At 32.9% G+C, this 20,651-nt stretch overlaps 1 protein-coding gene across 1 annotated transcript in view; it reads left to right on the top strand.

Annotated features, from left to right (window-relative positions):
- The window catches only part of RELN (reelin), a 389,961-nt gene that overhangs the window by 179,318 nt on the left and 189,992 nt on the right, over window positions 1-20,651 (top strand). The window contains exons 11-14 of the mRNA XM_051963196.1: window positions 7,972-8,084; window positions 10,942-11,150; window positions 11,993-12,121; window positions 18,196-18,305. Coding sequence (XP_051819156.1) covers window positions 7,972-8,084; window positions 10,942-11,150; window positions 11,993-12,121; window positions 18,196-18,305 — 561 coding nt within the window. The remainder of the gene's footprint in view (window positions 1-7,971; window positions 8,085-10,941; window positions 11,151-11,992; window positions 12,122-18,195; window positions 18,306-20,651) is intronic.

Genomic DNA, 20,651 nt, shown 5'->3' on the forward strand with positions numbered 1-20,651 from the left:
CCATTTTGGGTGCTTTTTTTGCAAAAGTTACAGATTATATACCTTTTTTTCATACAGAATTTCATTTGAAAGGTTCTCTCCTTTATCATCTAGTTCAACACATAGCAGAAGAAAAAAACAAATGATTCTCTCCTACAACATTCCTTACAAGTAGTTCTCCAACCTTTTCTTAGAGACCAGTGGTGAGAGGGAGTCCATTACTTTCTGAGGACTTCTGTTCCATTTTAAGATACCTCTAATTGTCTTGAATTTTTTGCTTATCTCAGGCCTAAATTTTTCTCTTTGCAACTTTCACCCTTGCTTCTAATTCTTGCCCCTTTTAAATCTAATCTCTTGTATACATGACAATCTCTTAAATATATGAAGACAGCTGTCATGTTCCTGTTCTTCTCTAAGTTGAACATCCCATTATCTTCTACCTGATCTTCAGATAGCAAAGATATGTGGCCTTTCATCCTTCTTGTTGCTTTCCTTTAAATGTTCTGTTTTTGATCAGTGCTTCCTAAAATTGGCTTCCTAAAATAAACACAGTATTCCATATGTGACTGAGAAAGAGTATGTCAAGATTCTCTTATATTCTGATATTTTTAACAGAGCCCAAGATTCCATTAGGATTTTATGACTGCTAAATCAATGTTAACTTGTATTGAATTTGTCATTCACAAAAACTGACAGATTTTTTTTTTTAGAAAAAATACTGTCTAACCTTGTCTCCCCTGTTTTGTACTTCTGAGACTTATCTTTTGAATCCAAATATAAAACTTATCATTTATACGTATCATATTTCATCTAATTTGATTCAGCCCAGTATTCTAACCCATCAAAATCTTTCTCAGTTCTTAATACACCATTCAATGTGTGAATGATCTCTGATTTCATAACAATGTCTTTATTTGAACCTTTGATAAAAGTCTAAAACAGCACAGTGCCAAGCACATATTCTTGCACTGGAGATCTTCTTTGTTAACAACACAAAACCATTAATAATCTAATAACTTTAGAATCCATCTAACTAATTGGAGACCTTTTCTACATGTCATCTATAGAGGATGTACCCATCATATTGGTGATCTTTTGTAGTTTTGAGGGCACCAAGTTTTTGTTGTCTCTAATTTTTGCCAGATAGTTCATCTTCCTTTTGGTCACTTGTATGCTTAATAATGTTCCTTATCTCATTTCTGACATGTAAATTATCTTTGGTAACCTGCTGTAGCCTGACAGTATTGCCAATACAAGCAAGATGATTACTATTTTGAGGATGGGAAAACTAAGGGTCAGTGAATATACATGATATTCAAAGTCATGCAGTAATATATAAGAACTATTATAAATAGTCAACAAATAACTGTGAGATTTAATTGTAGTACTAAAAAACCTGTTAATTGGTTGATTATTTTGATATAAATCAGAACTCCTGATTTTTCTTAACTGTATTTATCATCTTTAAAAACTTTCAGTGGTCCTCAAACTTTTTAAATAGGGGGCCAGTTCACTGTGCCTCAGACTGTTGGAGGGACGGACTATAGTAAAAAACAAAAATTTTGTTTTGTGGGCCTTTAAATAAAGAAACTTTATAGCCCTGGGTGAGGGGGATAATCGTCCTCAGCTGCCGCATCTGGCAGTGCTAGTGGGCGTAGTTTGAGGACCCACTAGATGCTTTTCACTTGAAAATCTAAGGGCTTGTAATTAGCATATAAAAGATCCTAAAATCTCCACTTCTTTCTCATTACATATTATAGTTGTATGAAAAACAAGAAAAAAAATGAGTAGGAACTCATGTCACTGTTCCTTCCCAAGACACCCCCTAAGAGTCCTGTAGATTAATTCTCTAATGTTTTTAATGTCACTACTATCACTGCCATCCAAGGTCTTTATTCTTCTGTCACATTTTAGGGCAAAGGGAAGCTCCCAGGTCTAAACCTTTTAATGATTAGTTCTTTCTAAAATAAAAATGTAGCAGCTGGTGGTACAAACTATGTTCATATATAAGCAGAAAATGAAGAAAATAGAGATCTAATTCATAGATTGCATTTTTTCATAGGCATTTATATTAACTATTAACATAACCTTATGTTAATTATGACATGTCTTTCTCAGTGTTCATTTATTGATAATACTTTATTATGAACTCTATGCTGAATTACATTTCTGAAAAAAAAATTTGTTTTAGTTTGGATTTTTCCCAAAGACTCACCACTTAGAATTATCTTTATAAGCCATACTTGTCACAACCACAAAACTTATATTAGATTATTCTGAGTATAGGTCATATGCCTAAAATGAGACTACTTCAAAAAAATATAAATGCAGATGAAAATTATGTATACAATGACTACTTATTGTAATTTATTCACACTTTTTTCAAAAGTTAAAACATTAAACTTTTATTATCGTTGTGTAACAAGATATTATTGTTTTTTGATGCATGATACTTCTCTTAGGTTCTATGCAAACCAGTTCTGAGAGGAAAGAAATATAGCATATTTTCTCACCAATTTGTATTGATGTTTTGATGAATAATGATCCAAATAATATATAAAATTGAGATGAATAACCAAATGGCATCTCACAATAGATTGGTCCTCAAAGGAATAAATGGTCTTCACAAGAATTAGTATCAGTGACCACAACAAAACATGCAATAGTTCAAAACTCCAAACTTCCAACTCAAATTAATGGTCTACAAAGAAATGGAAAGATCCATTAGACCCTTTGAGTCTTGAATTCCCAAACAACTGTTTTTGGCGGGATTCAGTTAGCCCCAGAATAGGAAACGTGCACTGATAGAAACTATTAAATATTGCCTTGTGACAGCAACATTACCAGTGCTACCAGCAAATAATATAGCTACATTTGGCTATATCTCTAGCCAAATAGATGGATGTTGGTGCAACACCCAAAGGGCCACTATATAGCAAACAATTTGCATGTGATTAAGAAGCAGGATGGGCAGAAGAGTCATTATGAAAAAAAGATATAACTTTGTGTCATCATTATGAGATGCAAAGAAATATAGCCAGCATGAAGGCTGATCAGGATATAGTGTGAGAACAAATACATAAGACAAGCTACAGAGAGAACCCTAATCAACAGCAAACCAAAGGACTTTTTCATGCTTCCAAAGAAACAAATACTGTGTAAATCTGTTTCTGAAAAAAAGGGCAAGGATATATGTATATTTATATGTTAAGATTTAATTTCTTAAAACTGCACTAAAATTTTAGGGACACTCTATATATACACATATATACATGTGTGTCTGTCTGTCTTTGTGGTGCAAACTGTCTGTAAAAGTCCTATCCAGAATTACAGGATATTAGATTTGACAAAGGTAATTTTAGTAACCATCATAATTTTACAAAAAATTTATAAGAAAATTAAGTCCATGAAAATAAAGTGATTTATTTAAGGTTATATTTAAGGGCAATGCTAGTGGGCTGGAACTCAAACCAAAGTCTTTTGCTTCGAGCTTGGGACTCTTTTCTCTAATCAAGGCTTTTACTCTGCCCAAGTATAGCTCCAACTTAAGGACATTCAGACTGATTAGCATAATTAGCTAATAAGACCCTGTGGAAATCTTTTTTTCTCTTTTTCAAAGTTATCAAAATAAATTCCTCAAAGCTTATATTTTGCAATTATCTTTTAATAGAGTTATTGTTGATCTGATTTTTGCCAACTTCAAATAAAGTTAGAGAATATTTTATATTTGTATTCCTAACAGGTTTATTTCAAAGTGTTTTGATACTAAAGTTGGTATTAAATGGTTTTTAAGATTCTCAATAGTTAGGCAGAGTCAATATGATCCTTCACATGGGCAATATATCTTCAAACAGGCAGTACATCTGTCTCCTACTAGAAAAGGAAATTATTTTATAAGATACTTATATTCCAGATAAATTGTCCTGCATTCAGAAGGAAAATTATTTCCAAACAAGAACTCTATTTTTCTTCCAGCAGCACCAATTAGGAAGGTATCTAAGTTACAGTTGCTATGGTAACAGGACTTCTTCAATAGAGGTAGTATCAAAGTGATTGACCATCAGAAAGAATACCATTGACATTAGATGGCCGCTAAACCCAAGGTCCCACAAATGCCTAGCTGATAGTGACCTTTGACACCCAATAAGGAAATAAAGTATTCAACTTGATTATTGGAAGGATCTCTCCTTTTAGAAATTGATTGAAGCATAATTTTAATTCCAGGTTGACTTTCCTTGGCTATCCTTTATGCTTCTGAGAAGCTTTCTATTTAGAATTAGAATCCTACTTAGAATCATTATATACTTAGTAATGCAAAATAAATTCAATATATAACTAAGTAAAAATAGATCATGACAAAACAATTCAAATTATACATTTACAAAAATAATTTGCTACTTTGATTTTATTGGATATTTACTATCATCTATTTGATGTTCTACCCTCATTAATCCAAATAATTAAAAAATTTTGAAGAAATAAGTCTATTTATGAGTAATGATTAAAGAGCTAAAGAAAAAATTTTATAGAAAATGAAAGACAATTATGAAAGATCTGAAAAACAATGAGAAATTCTAGCACCCAAGAGTAACAGATTTATTAAAACAAAAAAAATTTATATAAACATTGCTGCCAATGCAGTTGTGTTATCAGTATAACTAATTATATCAAAAATGAATTAATAAGGTGATATTATTTTATTCATATGGAAAACATAGTTCCCATAATCACCTGGGAGTCAATGGGAAGTGGCAGGAAATATTGAAGAAAAGGTATAGCAGAAATAGTATGTGAATGTAATAGAATATTATGCCTAGAGAAATGGCAAATATGACTGATTCAGAGAAAAAATAGAATATACTTATGAATTTATTGCAGAATGAAATGAGCAGAACAATTTAGAAGATAACATTAATATGAAAGAAAAGTATAAAAAACCTCAAAGCTGTAATCAAAGACATAAATGATAGTAGCTTCAAAAGACTGATGATGAAACATGCTTCCTGCCTTTAGACAGAGCGATAATGAACTAGAGATGTGAATTTTCAAGCATGACCAATGTATTGATTTGTTTTGTTAGACTATACTTATTTGTTGCACAAAAAGACTTCTATTATAAGTTTAGTTTAGTGGGCAGTGGTTCTGAATCTCTTTAACAAACTTCTTTTCATCTCAAATTTCTTTCTGTTTCACTCCTTCCATTTTCTAATCCGTAAAATATAACCCCCTTACCACAACAATTGCTTCTGTGGGTATTGTCTCACTGTACTGGCTACAATTTCATAACCTTCTTAATCCACTGATCATGGTAAAGCAGTCCCTGTTCCTCATTACCACTTCCGGTTTTCTACTACTATCTTAAATAAGAAACTTGTCCTCTTTTGAGGTTCATACTATCAGAATTTATTACCCTATCTAATCTTACTGCTTGTTATCTATTGACCTGCAGGATATTTATCTTTCTTCTCCAATGAGTTCAGTGCTTAACTTTATCATCTTTCTCAATCCTTAACTTCTCCTATCTTTGTAGTTGGGGACTTCAATGTATATATATTGATGATACCTCTTCAAATAAGTCACCATTCAAATTCCTCAGGTAACCATAACCTGCTTCTCCATTCCCCACCTAGTATACACAAAGAAGGTTACACCTTTGACCTTGCCATCATCAGTATGTGTCCAACTTCCATATTCATGAACTCCTTTATCTGATCATAATTCTTATCATTTCATCTTTTTTAATGCCTTACAACTCTCAATCTTCTTCATTCTCATCATTCCTTCCATTCCTACCATGACTCATACTTTCCCAAACTATCACCTCTGTATTGACTATATTCTCTTCCCTTGCCAATTCTAATCCCTTGGTAAATCAATTCAACTCTACTATTTTCTACCTTTAGTTTTCTTGTCTCCTTGTCCATTTGCCAATCATCCTTTTTCCAATCCCCAATCCTGTTAAACCTAGAATCTTGAATGGCATTGAAGAAAATTACAAGACCCAAATAAAATTTATTCTTTCTAACCTTAACTGAGCTTGGGCCCCACAAGTTTGTTATGTAATGTCAATTAATTTTGTATTCTCTAATCTGATCCTCATTTCAGCAAGGCAAACCTATTCCTCCATAACCAATTCTCTGTTTTACTCTCAGTGGCTCATCCAAATGTTATATCTTCTCATGCACTGTCAGCTCAGAATCTCCTTTCTCATTTCACCAAAAATATGAGACTATTCTCTGAGAACTTCTTCTGTCTTCCTCATTTCATATCACTTAGATGTCCTCTTCCATTCCCTCTTTCACTTCTTTCTCACATGGCTTTATTTTTGCCAAGGCAATCCTTGTCCATAACGTAGACTGAAATAGATGCCATGGAGCACTTAAAGCTTGGTCAAAAATCAAAGATGACAAAATAATTGACTGTATACTGGACCATTGTCAGTCATCCTAAATTTTGCCTTGCCATGGGATTAATGACTAGAATGGAGAGTGAGACTGATAACTGTACACAGATCTGGCTCATTTAAATCTAAGTCACTTACAACTCAGTACATCACTTCTTGATGTCACTGGTCTTATGGGAAAATGAAAGATGAACAATAACAACGGCCTTGCTACAGCCCATCTTTCCAAGATTATTCACCATAACTCTTTTTCATGCCCTCAACTTTCTAGCCCAATAGGCCTACTTACTAGTTCCACATAGCGTTACATTTTCTGTCTTCACACCCTTGCTTGAGTTACATCCCTCAGGTCTGGGATATACTGCCTGCTTCCTTCTACCTTTTAAAATCTCTTCAGATTACAAGGTATGTGCCATCTCCTCACCTCAACTGCTTATCCTCTTGCTTCCCACCAAATAATGAATATGTTTTCTGCCTACGTAGTCCATATTTACTTATGTGGGAATATATGATTTCTCTTTATAGAATAGAACAGAAACTCCTTAATAGCAAAGGCTTTTGTTTTGGTTTTTATTTGTTTGTCTATCTAATAGTAAAATTCCTGACACACAATAAGCACTTAATAAATAGACATTGATTTTTTTAAAATACTGTGTGAATATCGGAAATCACTAAACTCCTTTCATCCTCCACTTTCTCTTCTGTAAATGGAATGATAAATAACACTCACCCCTCTTAAACTTATATATATAGGATTATAGTAAGGTTTAGCTAAAAGATACCTCATTCTGTGATAATATTATATTGAAGCTCACTTCCCCAAGTCAAATTGTAACTTAGTATATTAGCATTAGGCATTTTCTGAAGCTCAGGAAAATGATGAAACTCATTGCTGTCACACAACTAATCAGTTTCACAGCTTTTGAAGTTAGGTTTTCCTGACAATGTTAAGTTGCCTGTCTAATGATAATAATTTGATTTATATAATTATTTCTATATTTTATATATTTTATTTACATAATATTCATTTATATAATTTTACAATTCACTTTATCAGCCATTCTGTGAGATAATAATATGAGAATTCTTTGAAAATGTAAAAGTCATTATGCAAAAGCAGATTGATATTAGTAAATGAATTCTCTAATATAAACTAAAATGTAAAAGCCTATTGTTACCCTTTTGAGGAAATGGAAATAAAAATCAAGTGGAGTATGTTGTTAAGTTATCAGACTTTGGACTTTAGCAGTAAAGATCTCAAATGTAATCCCCCAAATTGTTTTTTTTAGAAAGCAGAATAAGCCCTTTTCACATAGGTTGAAAGGTGAAGACACAAATACTATTTCCTCATAGCAGATTATTCTTTCAATCTCATTAAGCAAAGAATTATTTGTGTTAAGTCTTTGATCTTTGTTGCAGCTTGTTTTGAGCCAAAGGTAAATGGTCTCCTCCCGGCTTGTTTTCTTTTAGGTCATAGTTTAATCACCTCCTGATATAATTATTTTTATAATCCTGGAACTTAATTTGGTACTTTATGTGATAATTGCAGCAAATGAGTGTTAATAATCTAACGATCACTTATTGTACAGGAGGAATTTGTGACCCTGGAGAATCCCATGAAAATGATGTCATTCTCTATGCAAAAATTGAAGGACGAAAAGAGCATATTACTCTGGACACACTTTCCTATTCATCCTACAAGGTAAACACAGCCAATCTACACAACTTCTTTGGCCCTTCTCAGGCTACCCATCTATAGAAATTACTCCAGATATAAAAGCAAAACTGTCTTATATCAACAACACCATAAGATACTATTAGGAATGAAATTGCTCAATTTAAATGAAAATAATGTCTTTAGGCAGACCCTTTAAATCCTTATACTTTTGAATTAGGGTCTTACTAGAAAGGAATGAAATACTATCAGAAAAGAAGGCAGAGCTCCATACCCTGAGTGACAATTGGTCTTGTCTCCTTGAAAGCCCTGAAAGGATCTCTAATTATGCAGCCCCACAGGAATGCCATCAGGCATAATTAATATTTATCCAGCATTTTGAGATTCCCCAGACGAGAGGCATTGTAGAAATGCAGATCATTATTACTGTTGCTTTCTTCTTGGCTAATTAGAACTGCTGAGGTCGACCTTTTTGCTTTGCCCTTTGGATTTAGGACAGGTGTTGACTCTAGTTGTTTGCAAACATCTTCAAAATTATGTGAGATGCTTGTTATGGGCTTGGATTTTTTTTTATCTCTAATTGTACATTTATTTGTGCTGACACAATCATTATTAGTTAGTCTTCATTCAGCACTGAAGACACCCTGTAAAGGGCCTGAGGACATATCATGGCCAGTGTGCTCATAGTTAAGATTTGAAAGGTATGATATAAACAGAAAACCGAATAGAGGATGCTTTCAGAAGGATGAAGAATCAATATGACCCACACATTGTGATCTTGGGTGCTCAGAAGGGATGCTGCCATTAGCAGTAACTCAATGGTTTGTTCTGACCAAATGAAACAAGCCTTGGGAATTTTCTGAAGATGTGAACAATTCAATTTTCTTTTCCCAGCATGATACAAGATTATGCATTTGCCTAATTGTTTGCATTCAGATCCCATCATAGGTCCCACTGATATAGAATAATATTTTGGGCTGCTTAGAACAGAATACTATTTGTCAGTTTTTGAGGATAATCAGATATTATCAAAATTGATATCAGTTTTCCTCTGACTTGAACTAAGTGGGCTGCAAATACTTCACTCACAATAAGGTATTTGTGAAACATGCTTACTTTAAAACTGTCACAGTGACATTGATTAAGACAAGTAAAATAGCAAGGTTAGTTTGATTGTGGCAGGGAAGAATTCTAGCTATGTGTAATATGGATAATAATCAAGTGAAATATTATCTCCTTAGGGATATGACCTCACTTTAATTCAATAACCATTTATTAAATATATAAATATTAAATTAGTATAGTATTATAATTATGCATAATTATAATAATTATATTGTTTAAATTGTATAATTCAAATTCTAATAATTCTATTATTAAAATAATTATTAAATATAAATATATAAATAATACATATAAATATATGCAAAAATGAAATAGTCCTGCCCTCAAGGAGCTTATATTCTATTGCAAAGAAACAGTCTGAAAGAAAATAAAATGCAAGACAGAGAAAATAAGTATACATATAAACATAAAATATATTAATGTATTATATATATAATATATTAATATACAGAGATAATAAGTGTAGATTTTGTAGTTACATTAGGAACTTTACAACTAGGGGGGGTTAAGAAAGTTCTCTTGCAGGAGATGGCACTTGAATAAAGCTGTGAAGGAAATTAGGGATTTCAAGAGGTAGAGGTGAAGTGAGAGAGTATTCTATATGTTTGGGCAGCCTGTGAAAAAAGCCCAGAAGGAGATTGAAAATCAAGTACAGAGAACCATAAGTTGTCCTGGAATGTAGATATATGAGAGCAAATAATTTAGAGTCAGTCTTGAAAGATTGTTTAGAGCTAGACTGTGAAGGGCTTTAAATTCCAAATAGAGTTTATTTTTATTCCCAGAAGCAATAGAAATGCTTCTATTTCTAGAATAGTTGAGCATTGAGGTTTCTTAAGTAGGAGCAATATGGGCAAAATAATGCCTGAGGAATATCAATTGGGTACCAGTATGAAAGATGGATTGGAGTGAAAGGAGGCAATGTGCAAAGACCTCAATTAACAAACTATTAGAATTGTCCTGTTGAGAGGTGTTGAGGGAATAAATTCACACAGTAATCATGTGAGTGGATATTTGGCCATAAATGAAAGAGATGTCATGAAGGCAGAATCTATGTCTTCATTTTATTTGGTCATTTAAATTGTGTCTGACTCTCCATGATCTCATTTGGGGTTTTCTTGACAAAGGTACTGGAGTGATTTTCCATTTCCCTCTCCAGCTCACTTTACAGATAAGGAACCTGAAGCAAACAGCGTTAAGTGACTTGCCCAGAGTCACACAGCTAGTGTGTGAGACCGAATCTGAATTCAGGTAGATGAGTCTGACTCCAGACACAGTACTCTATCCACCACACGACCTAGCTTCCCCAAAAGACTTCATACCTGGTTGCATATATGGGATGTAGAAGAGAATAAAGGATAACTCTTAGAGAGCAAACTGATTGAGTAGAATGATGGTGGTACCCTCTACAGAAAAAGAAGTATTTGGAAGAAAAACAAATGTGGGGGGAAAGACCAACTAATTCTTTTTTAAACATGTTTAAGTTTAAACAGGAGATGCATGTGGATGCATCCAGGTGGAGATTATAGCAGGCAATTAGAGATGTTGAACTAGAGCTCAGGTGAGAAATATGGACAAAATTATAGATCTGGGAATCATGTACATAGAAATAATGATTGATTTCATTAGAGTTATATCATTCCCAAGAAGAAAGTATAGAAACTATGATTTTCTTTTGTGTTCCCCCATCATGTTAAGTGCTAGTTACCTAAAGGATCTCTTGTTCATTATTGTAATTGTAAATAATTTGTTTGTTTTAAAGGTTCCATCTTTGGTTTCTGTCGTCATCAACCCTGAACTTCAGACTCCTGCCACCAAGTTTTGTCTCAGACAAAAGAATAACCAGGGATCCAATAGAAATGTCTGGGCAATAGATTTTTTCCATGTTTTGCCTGTTCTACCTTCAACAGTATCCCATATGATACAATTTTCCATCAACCTTGGATGTGGAACTCATCAGCCTGGTAACAGGTATAAAGGCTGAGATTTTGATCTAATATTAAATGAGAACATGGATTTAACTACTAAAACTAAAGATGAGTTGTGTGTGTTTCTGTATATTATCTGTAAAATCTTCTGAACTTTAGAAGAGGACTAAACATTTTCATCCTTGTACAAAATTAGGTCACTTTAATAATTAACAAGCCTGATAGTTATTTTCTATCATATACATTTCTCAAATGTATATGTATAATGTTATTTTGAAATTCAAGTTCTCTTATAAGTATACTTCTGTTCTTCATCTTAATACCTTGACCTTGGTTATACTAAAAGATATCAATGGTGTTCTGGAATAGCAATATAAGCTATTAAATAACAATATAAGCTGGAGAAGCCACTGGGGAATATAGCTTAGAGTGAAGGAAAAATAAATAATCCAAAAAAATCTTGACCCCTAAAATAATCACTAAAATCAATTAGCAGTTGGAGGGCCAAGCATGACTTCTCATTTCTGATCAGTCAAGTGTTGTTTTGTCCTGTCTCCGGCTTAGAATGTATCATTCTCATTTTAGCATGATGAAACGGCAGTGTGAGATGAGGTAATTGCCTTCCAATCTATCAATTACAAGGGCTCTAACTGAAGTTATTATTTGCCATTTTGAAAATATTTAATTGATCATTGCACAAGAATTGTGGCCATTTGTCAATCAAGAGCAATTTGCGTATGGAGGAAAAGGAAAATAACTATTTTGGGAAAGATCCTTTTCTATGTTTGTCCTACAAATATTAACGTTGTGTTCAGTCAAGTATGAATTGTTTTTACTTTGTTTATCTTTGACCCTCTTCATTGTTGATTCTTTTATTGATGGCAGTGTCAGCTTAGAATTTTCAACCAATCATGGGCATTCCTGGTCTCTGCTTCACACTGAATGTTTACCTGAGATATGTGCTGGGCCACATCTTCCTCATAGTACTGTCTATTCTTCTGATAACTATAGTGGGTAAGTATACCTTTCTGAAAATAGTGGAAGATTTGAAACTTTCAACATGCCAAAGGAAAAAAGCCTCCTCTTTTATATCTGGGTGCCCTAAAATAATGAGCAGTAACCAAAGTGGCTCTTTTTATGTACTTTAGAAAAGTGGCCTAAAAAAATTAAAGGAAAGAAAGTACTTTTGGTAAGTCTGGTTGTAAAATCCCACCTTACCTTTTTAAAATTATAGTTCAACAATATTCATTTTATAAAGTACCAATTTATAGAAGTCTAATTGCTTGTAATATAATTTGTCAGTTTCTTTGACACAAGAAATTAAAGTATAAAAAGGTAAATTTGTACTTTTTTACTATTCAACTTCTTTTTTACTTTTAAAAAATATTCTAAATTAAACATTAAAAAATACAGAACAAATTGCAAAAAGAGAATTCTCTATGAGGCCATAAATATCTATTTCAAACCATTTCTTCATTATATAAATGTGTATATATGAATGGATGTATAGATACATCCTTCCATTTATGTATTTCTAATGACATAAGCTACTCACCAAACTTCCTTGCTCATCTGTGACTTCCTTTGAATTACACTATATTCTTTTTTGTATATATTTTACAATGTTCAAGTGATCCTCTTTTTTGGCATCACTTTTCCAAAGTAATTCTTTTTAATCCTCTTTCAATAAAAAAACAGGAGCAAAAAAAAAAAAAAAAACTTATAACAGAAAAGTACTGTCAAATAAAGCATACATATTCCATGGCCATGGCCAAAAATAGTTTCCTTTCTATACTTTATGTTTATTTTCTCTCTGTAAGAAATTGAATAACATGTTTCATTACAGGTCTTAGGCAGACATGGTTGGTCATTGCTTTGATCAGAGTTTTAAGTCTTTCAAAGCTATTTTTCTTTATGATATTGTTATATATACTGTTCTCTTGGTTTTGTTCACTTAACTCTGGATTAGCTTTTATTATCTAGAATGTCTTTGAAGTGATCTTTTTTAATCATTTCATATGACAAGATTATAATTCAATATATTCACATATCACAATTTGTTATCCATCCCACAATTGAAATGTATCCCTTAGAATCATTTGGTTTTTTTCTTCACTTGTTTGCCTGTTGAATTCTGATATATTTCTACATTAAACTGTATATATGTATGTTTAACTCTCCTTTGAACAGTTCACATAAGAGTGAGGTTCATATGATTCCCTTCTTTCTCCACATCTACATACTTTTCATACATCCCAATTATGAGAAACAATAAGTTTTAACTTCATCTTCTTCTTTGCACACTAGCAGATTCCTTTACCCCTCATCTCTCTTTCCTCTTAAAATCCTCAGAACTGAACCAAGCCTATTTTTCTTATTTTGCTTCCTCAAAAACTTTTACAGAATCCAAAATTCTGTTTTTTACAAAATCCAAAATTGTTTTTTCTCCTTCTATTAGAATCAGAGTTCATATCCTATTTCCAAACTCTCAAATATTTAGCTCTCTTGATTTCTCTTGACTCAAGTTTGTATTTCAAAATTCATACTTAGCTCTGTGTTTGTTGGTTTGTTTTTTTTTTTTTCCATTAGAAATAGATGGAGATTTTTTCTATTCCATTAAAGTCGCATTTCTCAATACTACCATTCTGTACTTAACTTTGCAGGTTATTGTATTTTGGATTTTACCATTTCCCTTTTTTTTTTTTTTTTTTACAGTATTGTATTCTAAGATCTCCTGTCATTTATAGTAGAAGCTGATAGGTCTTTTGTCATCCTGGTTGTTTCTTTCTGGATACTTGAAATATTTTTCTTTGATTTTGGAGCTCTGAATTTGGCCTACAATGTTTTTGACCTTTTCTTTGAGGGATCTTTTTAGGCAGTAGTTTGTTTCTATGTTAACTTTGCCCTCTGATTCTGATAGATATGGGTAATTTTCATTTATGATTTTTTAATTATATCAACCAGACTTTTTAATCATTGTTTTAAATGATCTCAAAAGTTTTAAATTCTTTTCCCCTGAAATGTTTTAGTTCAGTGTTTCAACATCAAATATCTTACTTTTTGTTCTATTTTTAATCTTCTTATTGTGTTCCATTGTTTAAGATAGTCATAGATTTCCATTTGGCCTATTCTAGTTTTCAGAATAAGGTTTACTATTTTCTTTTCTGTACTAATTCTCCTTCTGGGTCTTTCTTCCAGAGCTTTTGTGTTGTTTTTCAAAATTTCTTAATTTCTTCTAGATAGTCATTTTTATGGAAAAAACATCTCTTCTTTTAAATCTCTGCTTATAATTGTTTGGGAACTGTTCTCTTCTTCTTGGATGAATTCTGAGTCATTTTTAGAACTACAGTAACATTTTATATTGATTAATATTTACTTTGCTTTACTCATCTCTCATATTCCTGAATCAAAGTTTTGTTTCAGGGCCAAACTCTATTTCCTGTTTCACTTTCTGATAGGTTGCTCAGCCCTGCAAAATCTTGGGTCACTTGGACTTTTGCACTGACCTTCACCTTGATTTATATCTTGGCCCTAGGTCCTTCTGGCGGGAAGAGTGAGGCAGGAGATATTGCACAGCCCTCCCTCATTTAAATCCATTTCACTTGCAATTTGTTATCCATCCCACAGTTGAAATGTATCCCTTAGAATCATTTGGTTTTTTTCTTCACTTGTTTGCCTGTTGAATTCTGATATATTTCTACATTAAACTGTATATATGTATGTTTAACTCTCCTTTGAATCATCTCCCTGATGTCTTGGTCCTTTTCAAGAAAGAAGGAGAAACAACAAACACCTCCCATGATTAGCTTCCCTTTCTTGTGTTTTTGAAATTTTGAGAACTGGATCTTCAGAGCTGTGTATAACTTCTTAAAACATTATGCTAAAGGTGTCAGAGTCTCTGGTTGGCTGGAACATTATCATCAAAGTGCTGTTGCACACCATTGGTCATTGCTTCTCCAGCTAGTTTTCAGCACCCCCTACTGTGAATTTACAATCACAATGGAGTATTCCAACTACACTGAGGTTTTCTAGGAGGAGCATTCAGCTCTCTTAAACTACAGATCCCTGCATACTACAGTCATTTCTGATTGGGTTTGGAAGCTGCCAACTTTTTGGTTTAAAATAATATTGACTTCTGTGACAGCTTCTTCCTTATTGCCCATTGCTTCTGTAGTTCTGGAAAGAAAGAAATAATTTTCTATTATTTCTTCTCATTGAATTTCTTGGTCACTTTTTTAGTTTAGTGCTAATTTCAGGCTAGAGTAAAAATAGCTAAATCCTACTAAAGACAAATAATGAATCCCATAAACTAATCATATTATTAGAATACAAAGTTGTAATTATGTGTAAAATATATTATTTTTCAACTAAATGGAAATGTGCAATGGAAAAATTTTTAAATAAGATTTTTTTCATATTTGCTAACATAATACAATAGCAAAAGATAAGAAAGATGTATTTCTGGTTCAAGTTTGTGACAAAATAATATAGTAATTATAGGAAGCAAAATTAAAAATATTTTAAATTACTGAATATCACACTGAAAAATAAGGCTACAAAGGATATGATGAAAACATCATCATTGTAATTTGAAATTTTTTAGGACTGTAGACCGAACTATTTTCTGTGAATATTCATATATGCTGGTAGGTGCCAATTATTTATCTTTATGTCAGTAAATTTGCATGATCAACTTTCCACCCAAGTGTAGTTTAATCACTTGGGGTATTATCTAAAATCAATAACACTGCCTGACAATGCAATATTGTTATTCTTGGAATATTTTGCAATAGCTGAGCTAAAATGACTTTTGTCACCTATGCTTTATTATTTGACCACTGAAGAATTAGAAAGGGATCAGTGGTTGTAGTTTTTCAGAGCAAAATCCTCATTACATTACCTCCTTTCAGAATAACATCTCACAGTGTCTTCAACTCCACTGGCTACTTCTTTGATCATTATAACATTATGCAACTGAACTCAATTTTTAAAATGATCAGATCAATCATTACTTTTAGTAGAAGTATTTTCACTTTCTCTTTCATTTCCATTTTCTTTCACTGCCTTTAACCTGAAGCATTTGTCTGAATAAATGTTCTGCTAGGAGAAAGGCATTTTTGGTCACAATCTTCAATTCATCCTGCTAAAAAGATACTCCATTTCTGTCACTAAACATTTCTTTAACTTGTAATTGTTTGTAAACAAGAAGAATTAGGTCTGGATTTGCTTTTTGCTTTTATTTTACCTACATTTTAATAATTTAATAATTATCAGACATGCTGACATCTTGTCCTGTTTTAGAATTATTATGATCATGATTTTTCATGATCACAATGATGAAATGGCCTTTCATTTATATCAATTTTTGTTGTAATTTCTCTTATTTTGCACTATCATTACTTCTATCTGAAAAGTATTTTTTCCTTTTTTTCCATTTTGTTAGGGATTCTTCTGGAAAAATCTTAATACAACTGGAAAGTTGATACTTGTTAAGATGATACTTGTTAGCACATCACATTTAAATATGACAATAGCAAGTATGGATTAATAATATAGCAGTTTGATAAGATCCTAGACTAGCTCATAACCATTGTAGTGATTAAATTTTGATTTTCATTAAATATAATCTGGTATCATTTTTAATTCCCACTAAATCAAGTTTCTCATTTGAGCTAGCTCTATGAAGGAACTGGGTCATCTGCCTTTATTCAAGCAATCATCATTATCAGAAGTCCAACTTCTTATTGTCATATTCACATAGTCAAGCATCTTCACTTTATAGACTCGGCATTGAGACAGATAAGGAAAAGAGTGAACAGAGCAGAATCTTAGAAATCAAGAAGACTAAAATTCAAATTTTGCCTCCAGAACTTACTAGCTGTGTGAACTTAGACAAGTCTCTTAACCTCTCAACTTCTCATTTGTAAAATGAGAATGTTGGACTTAATAACCACTAAGATCTCTAAATCCATAGCTCTATATGATCACTATAAAACATCACTAGAGTTAGAAATATTATGCAGTAGCCCTATAAATGTTTAAAATACAAACACAAGCTAGATACTTTCTGTTGTTCAGTTGTTTCAATCATGCCCAACAAGATTTTGGGGGTTTTCTTGGCAAAGAAACGAGTAGTTTTTCATTTTCTTCTCCAGCTCATTTTACAAATATAAAACTGAGGCAAATAGGATTAAATGACTTGTCCAACTACTTAGAACCACTAAGTATCTGAGGCTGGATTTGAACTCATGAAGATGAGTCTTCCTGACTTTAGGCCTGGCATCTTATGTACACTTAGATGTCCCACTTAGATCCCATTTAGCCAATCTTCAGAAGATAGGAAACCAAAACCAGCCATCCAGATACATTATTTCGTAGTTTCTGTTTAGTGTACATTACCTTGAGAAATTAGATACAAACTGGAATATGTGGTACTCTTCTCAGATAAGTGGGGGATAGAAACCTGTCTCTATACAGCAATTGTAGAACAATCTATCGGGATTTCACACCAATTTTTAAAATAATGTGTTTGAACCAAGTCCAAAGTTCTACAAGGGAGAACTGATCATCGGAAAAAATATAATCTTTTAAATATGAAATGCATTTTAACAGCTGTCAGTTTGAAATTATCATTAATAACTTTAGAAGCATAATAATTTAGGTCAATAGGTTATATTAAGCTAATAGGTTATTGGATCAGGCACATGTCAGTTAAAAATTATCCCTAATAAATTTGGATGCATAATAATTTAGTCAAAAGTTAATATTGTTGGACCTAGAGGGATATTAGAGATTATATAGTCCTATATAGCCTTCTAATTATCTATATGGGGAAACGGAAGCCCTGAGGCAGTGTGACTTGTCCTGGGTCAAAAAGTAATTAATGGCAGACCTGAGAATCAGATTCTAGGATCTTGATTCTTAATCCAGTTATTTTTACTATACCATGGATGTCTGAATACAAGTACAAGTAGATTAAAAAGTGATTATTGGCAAAATAGCTAGATACAAAATATCTTGTGGTTAAATCAATCAATGAGGATTTGAATTTAGCAATGAAGTTAATTTGTGTGTTCAATTTCTTGCAGGTGGAACCGAATAACTATCCCCCTCCCTAATGCAGCGCTAACCAAGGACACCAGGATTCGCTGGAGACAAATGGGACCAATCCTTGGAAACATGTGGGCGATTGATAATAGTTAGTATTTATGCCTATTATAATCACATACCATTGATGTAAACTCTTCCTGCACTTTTGTTAGTTCAGCACAGACTTCATCACATTTGTAAGTTATGGCCTTGCAATTCATTAAACACTCTTTCTTCTTTTGTGCCTGTGCTTTCTGTTAGGAAGCCCAGGGATGAGCAATCAGAAAAGGCAGTGGAGTCAGCAATAAAAGGTCCTGGTATTTTGCAACATACATAATTAAAATGTTTTTTAAGCCCTAAAACTCAAACTCCCAGGCTTGATGACAAGGGATAGCCTAACATTCCCTTCAACTATTTACATCGAATTAACATAAATATATCCCACTCTGCGCTATTAAAATAAGGCCTATTCTTCTCTTACTGGCTGCCACAACATCTGGAATGTTTATATGCTAAACACAGAAGACCTTCATAAAGAAACACTATCACTATAACAAAATGCACAGCCTAAATGATTCATGAGAGTGTAAATATGCCATTATACTATGTGACACATCTCTCACAAATGTCTTTACTTTCTACTCCCACTGCCACCACTTTAATGTGGATCAGATGTACTATTGCAATAGACTCTTAATAGTACTTCCTGCCTCCCTTCTAACAACCTCTCCAGTCTTTCTTTAATATTGCTGCCAGATTTTTCTTTCTCATATATAGTGCCAGTCTTCTCACCACAATATTCTCTACCTTCAATGGTTCCCCGTTACTTGCCAACTAAACTTTAATCTTCGTTTCCTAGCATTCCCAGATTCCTACAATATAATGCCAACTTATGCTCCCCATTTGATTTCATATTGCTCCCCTTAATTAATGTTGTGTACCAAGGAAACTGGAGCAATCTCTATCCTCCAAATACATGTTAAACTTTCCTGCCTCCATACCTTAGCTCATGCTTCTATCTATTCTTGAAACATCCTTGTTCTGATCTTCACTTATCACGTTTTACTCATCTTTTAAAGTTCAGCTCCAATGCTTTCTCTACCATGAAGCCTTTTCTGATGGATAAAAGCATCATCATTAGAACCCACATAGCACATGGTTACACAACTCTCGGGGCTTTAAGAACATAGGGCTTATTAAACTTTTTCCACTCACAACCCTTTTTCGCCTGAGAAACTTTTACATGATCTCCAGGTACATAGGTATATAAAATAAGATGTAAAAATCAAACATTTACTGATAATCATAATTTTGCAACTCCCACATTCAGTTACAAGACTCCATTTGGGTCACAACCCATAATTTAAGAAACTGGGCTCTAATGCACTGGACCAAGGACTAGTGTGTTTTAGTTATCTAGATATGTTACTGGCCCCTCTGCTTGACTTTAAGCTTTATGAGAATGGCAGCCTTTTCTTATCTAAATTTTTCATGACATAATATGCCTTAGACACGACATAAATGTTTATTGAATTATAATTGAATATGTGAACTTCTCTGAAGATTAATTTAGTAAAATACATGAAGAAATGCCAAACACAGGAAAGTCAAGGTAACTCTTTAGGGAAGCTACAGTAGTGCCCTGCTTATAGCTGGTATTTGTCAAGTACCTAATCTGCCCCAACATTATATGAGGCAGGGTCAGTATTAGTTGAAACAAATGAAATGACAGTAGTTAACAGTGCTGCCATAATGAAAACCCTGGAACCCAGAAATCTTAAATTCTCTCAACTAAGGCAAGGAACTGCCTCAGGGCTCAACCTAAGCAACTCCCTCAAAAGAACAATAACCATCTCTCTGTCTTATCTGCAAGGTAGAAAACATGACACTTTCCTCCTTAAGGGATTCTGTGAGAATTCACTAATGAATGATTCCTTTTTCTATCCCGATTCCTTCTGAATCTGAGTCCTTTATGAAACAGAAAATTTTATGTTAAAATAATATAATTGTGAAGAACAGCAACCTGGTAGAGGTCAGTGGATGTCAGAATTTTGTTAGAAATATATACATATTTTGACATATGTAAATATGAGTGTATATGTGTGAGTATATTCTGTTATTATGGAGTAAGATTCAATGTGTATTCTACTTAAGTACAGTTCACACTTACACAGATTTTGGAGGCTTACGAAGCACTTTCCTTGTAACAATCCTGTAAGAAAAGTTATGCAAGAACTGTGACTTCATTTTTACAGGCAAAAAAATTAAAATACTGGTAGACTTGAAATTGAAACATAAGTGTCTTGACCCTGAATCTAAATCCTTTTTTTTCTGAACTACCACACTGCTTCTCTTATTTCATAAGGAAAGAAACTTCCTAAAAATATTAAGACAATCTTATTGGTACTTAATTTAAAACTTGCATGTATCTTACAGAGGGAAAAAATTCACTGTT

The sequence above is a fragment of the Antechinus flavipes genome, chromosome 5, assembly GCF_016432865.1.
Source record: "Antechinus flavipes isolate AdamAnt ecotype Samford, QLD, Australia chromosome 5, AdamAnt_v2, whole genome shotgun sequence".
NCBI lineage: Eukaryota > Metazoa > Chordata > Mammalia > Dasyuromorphia > Dasyuridae > Antechinus > Antechinus flavipes.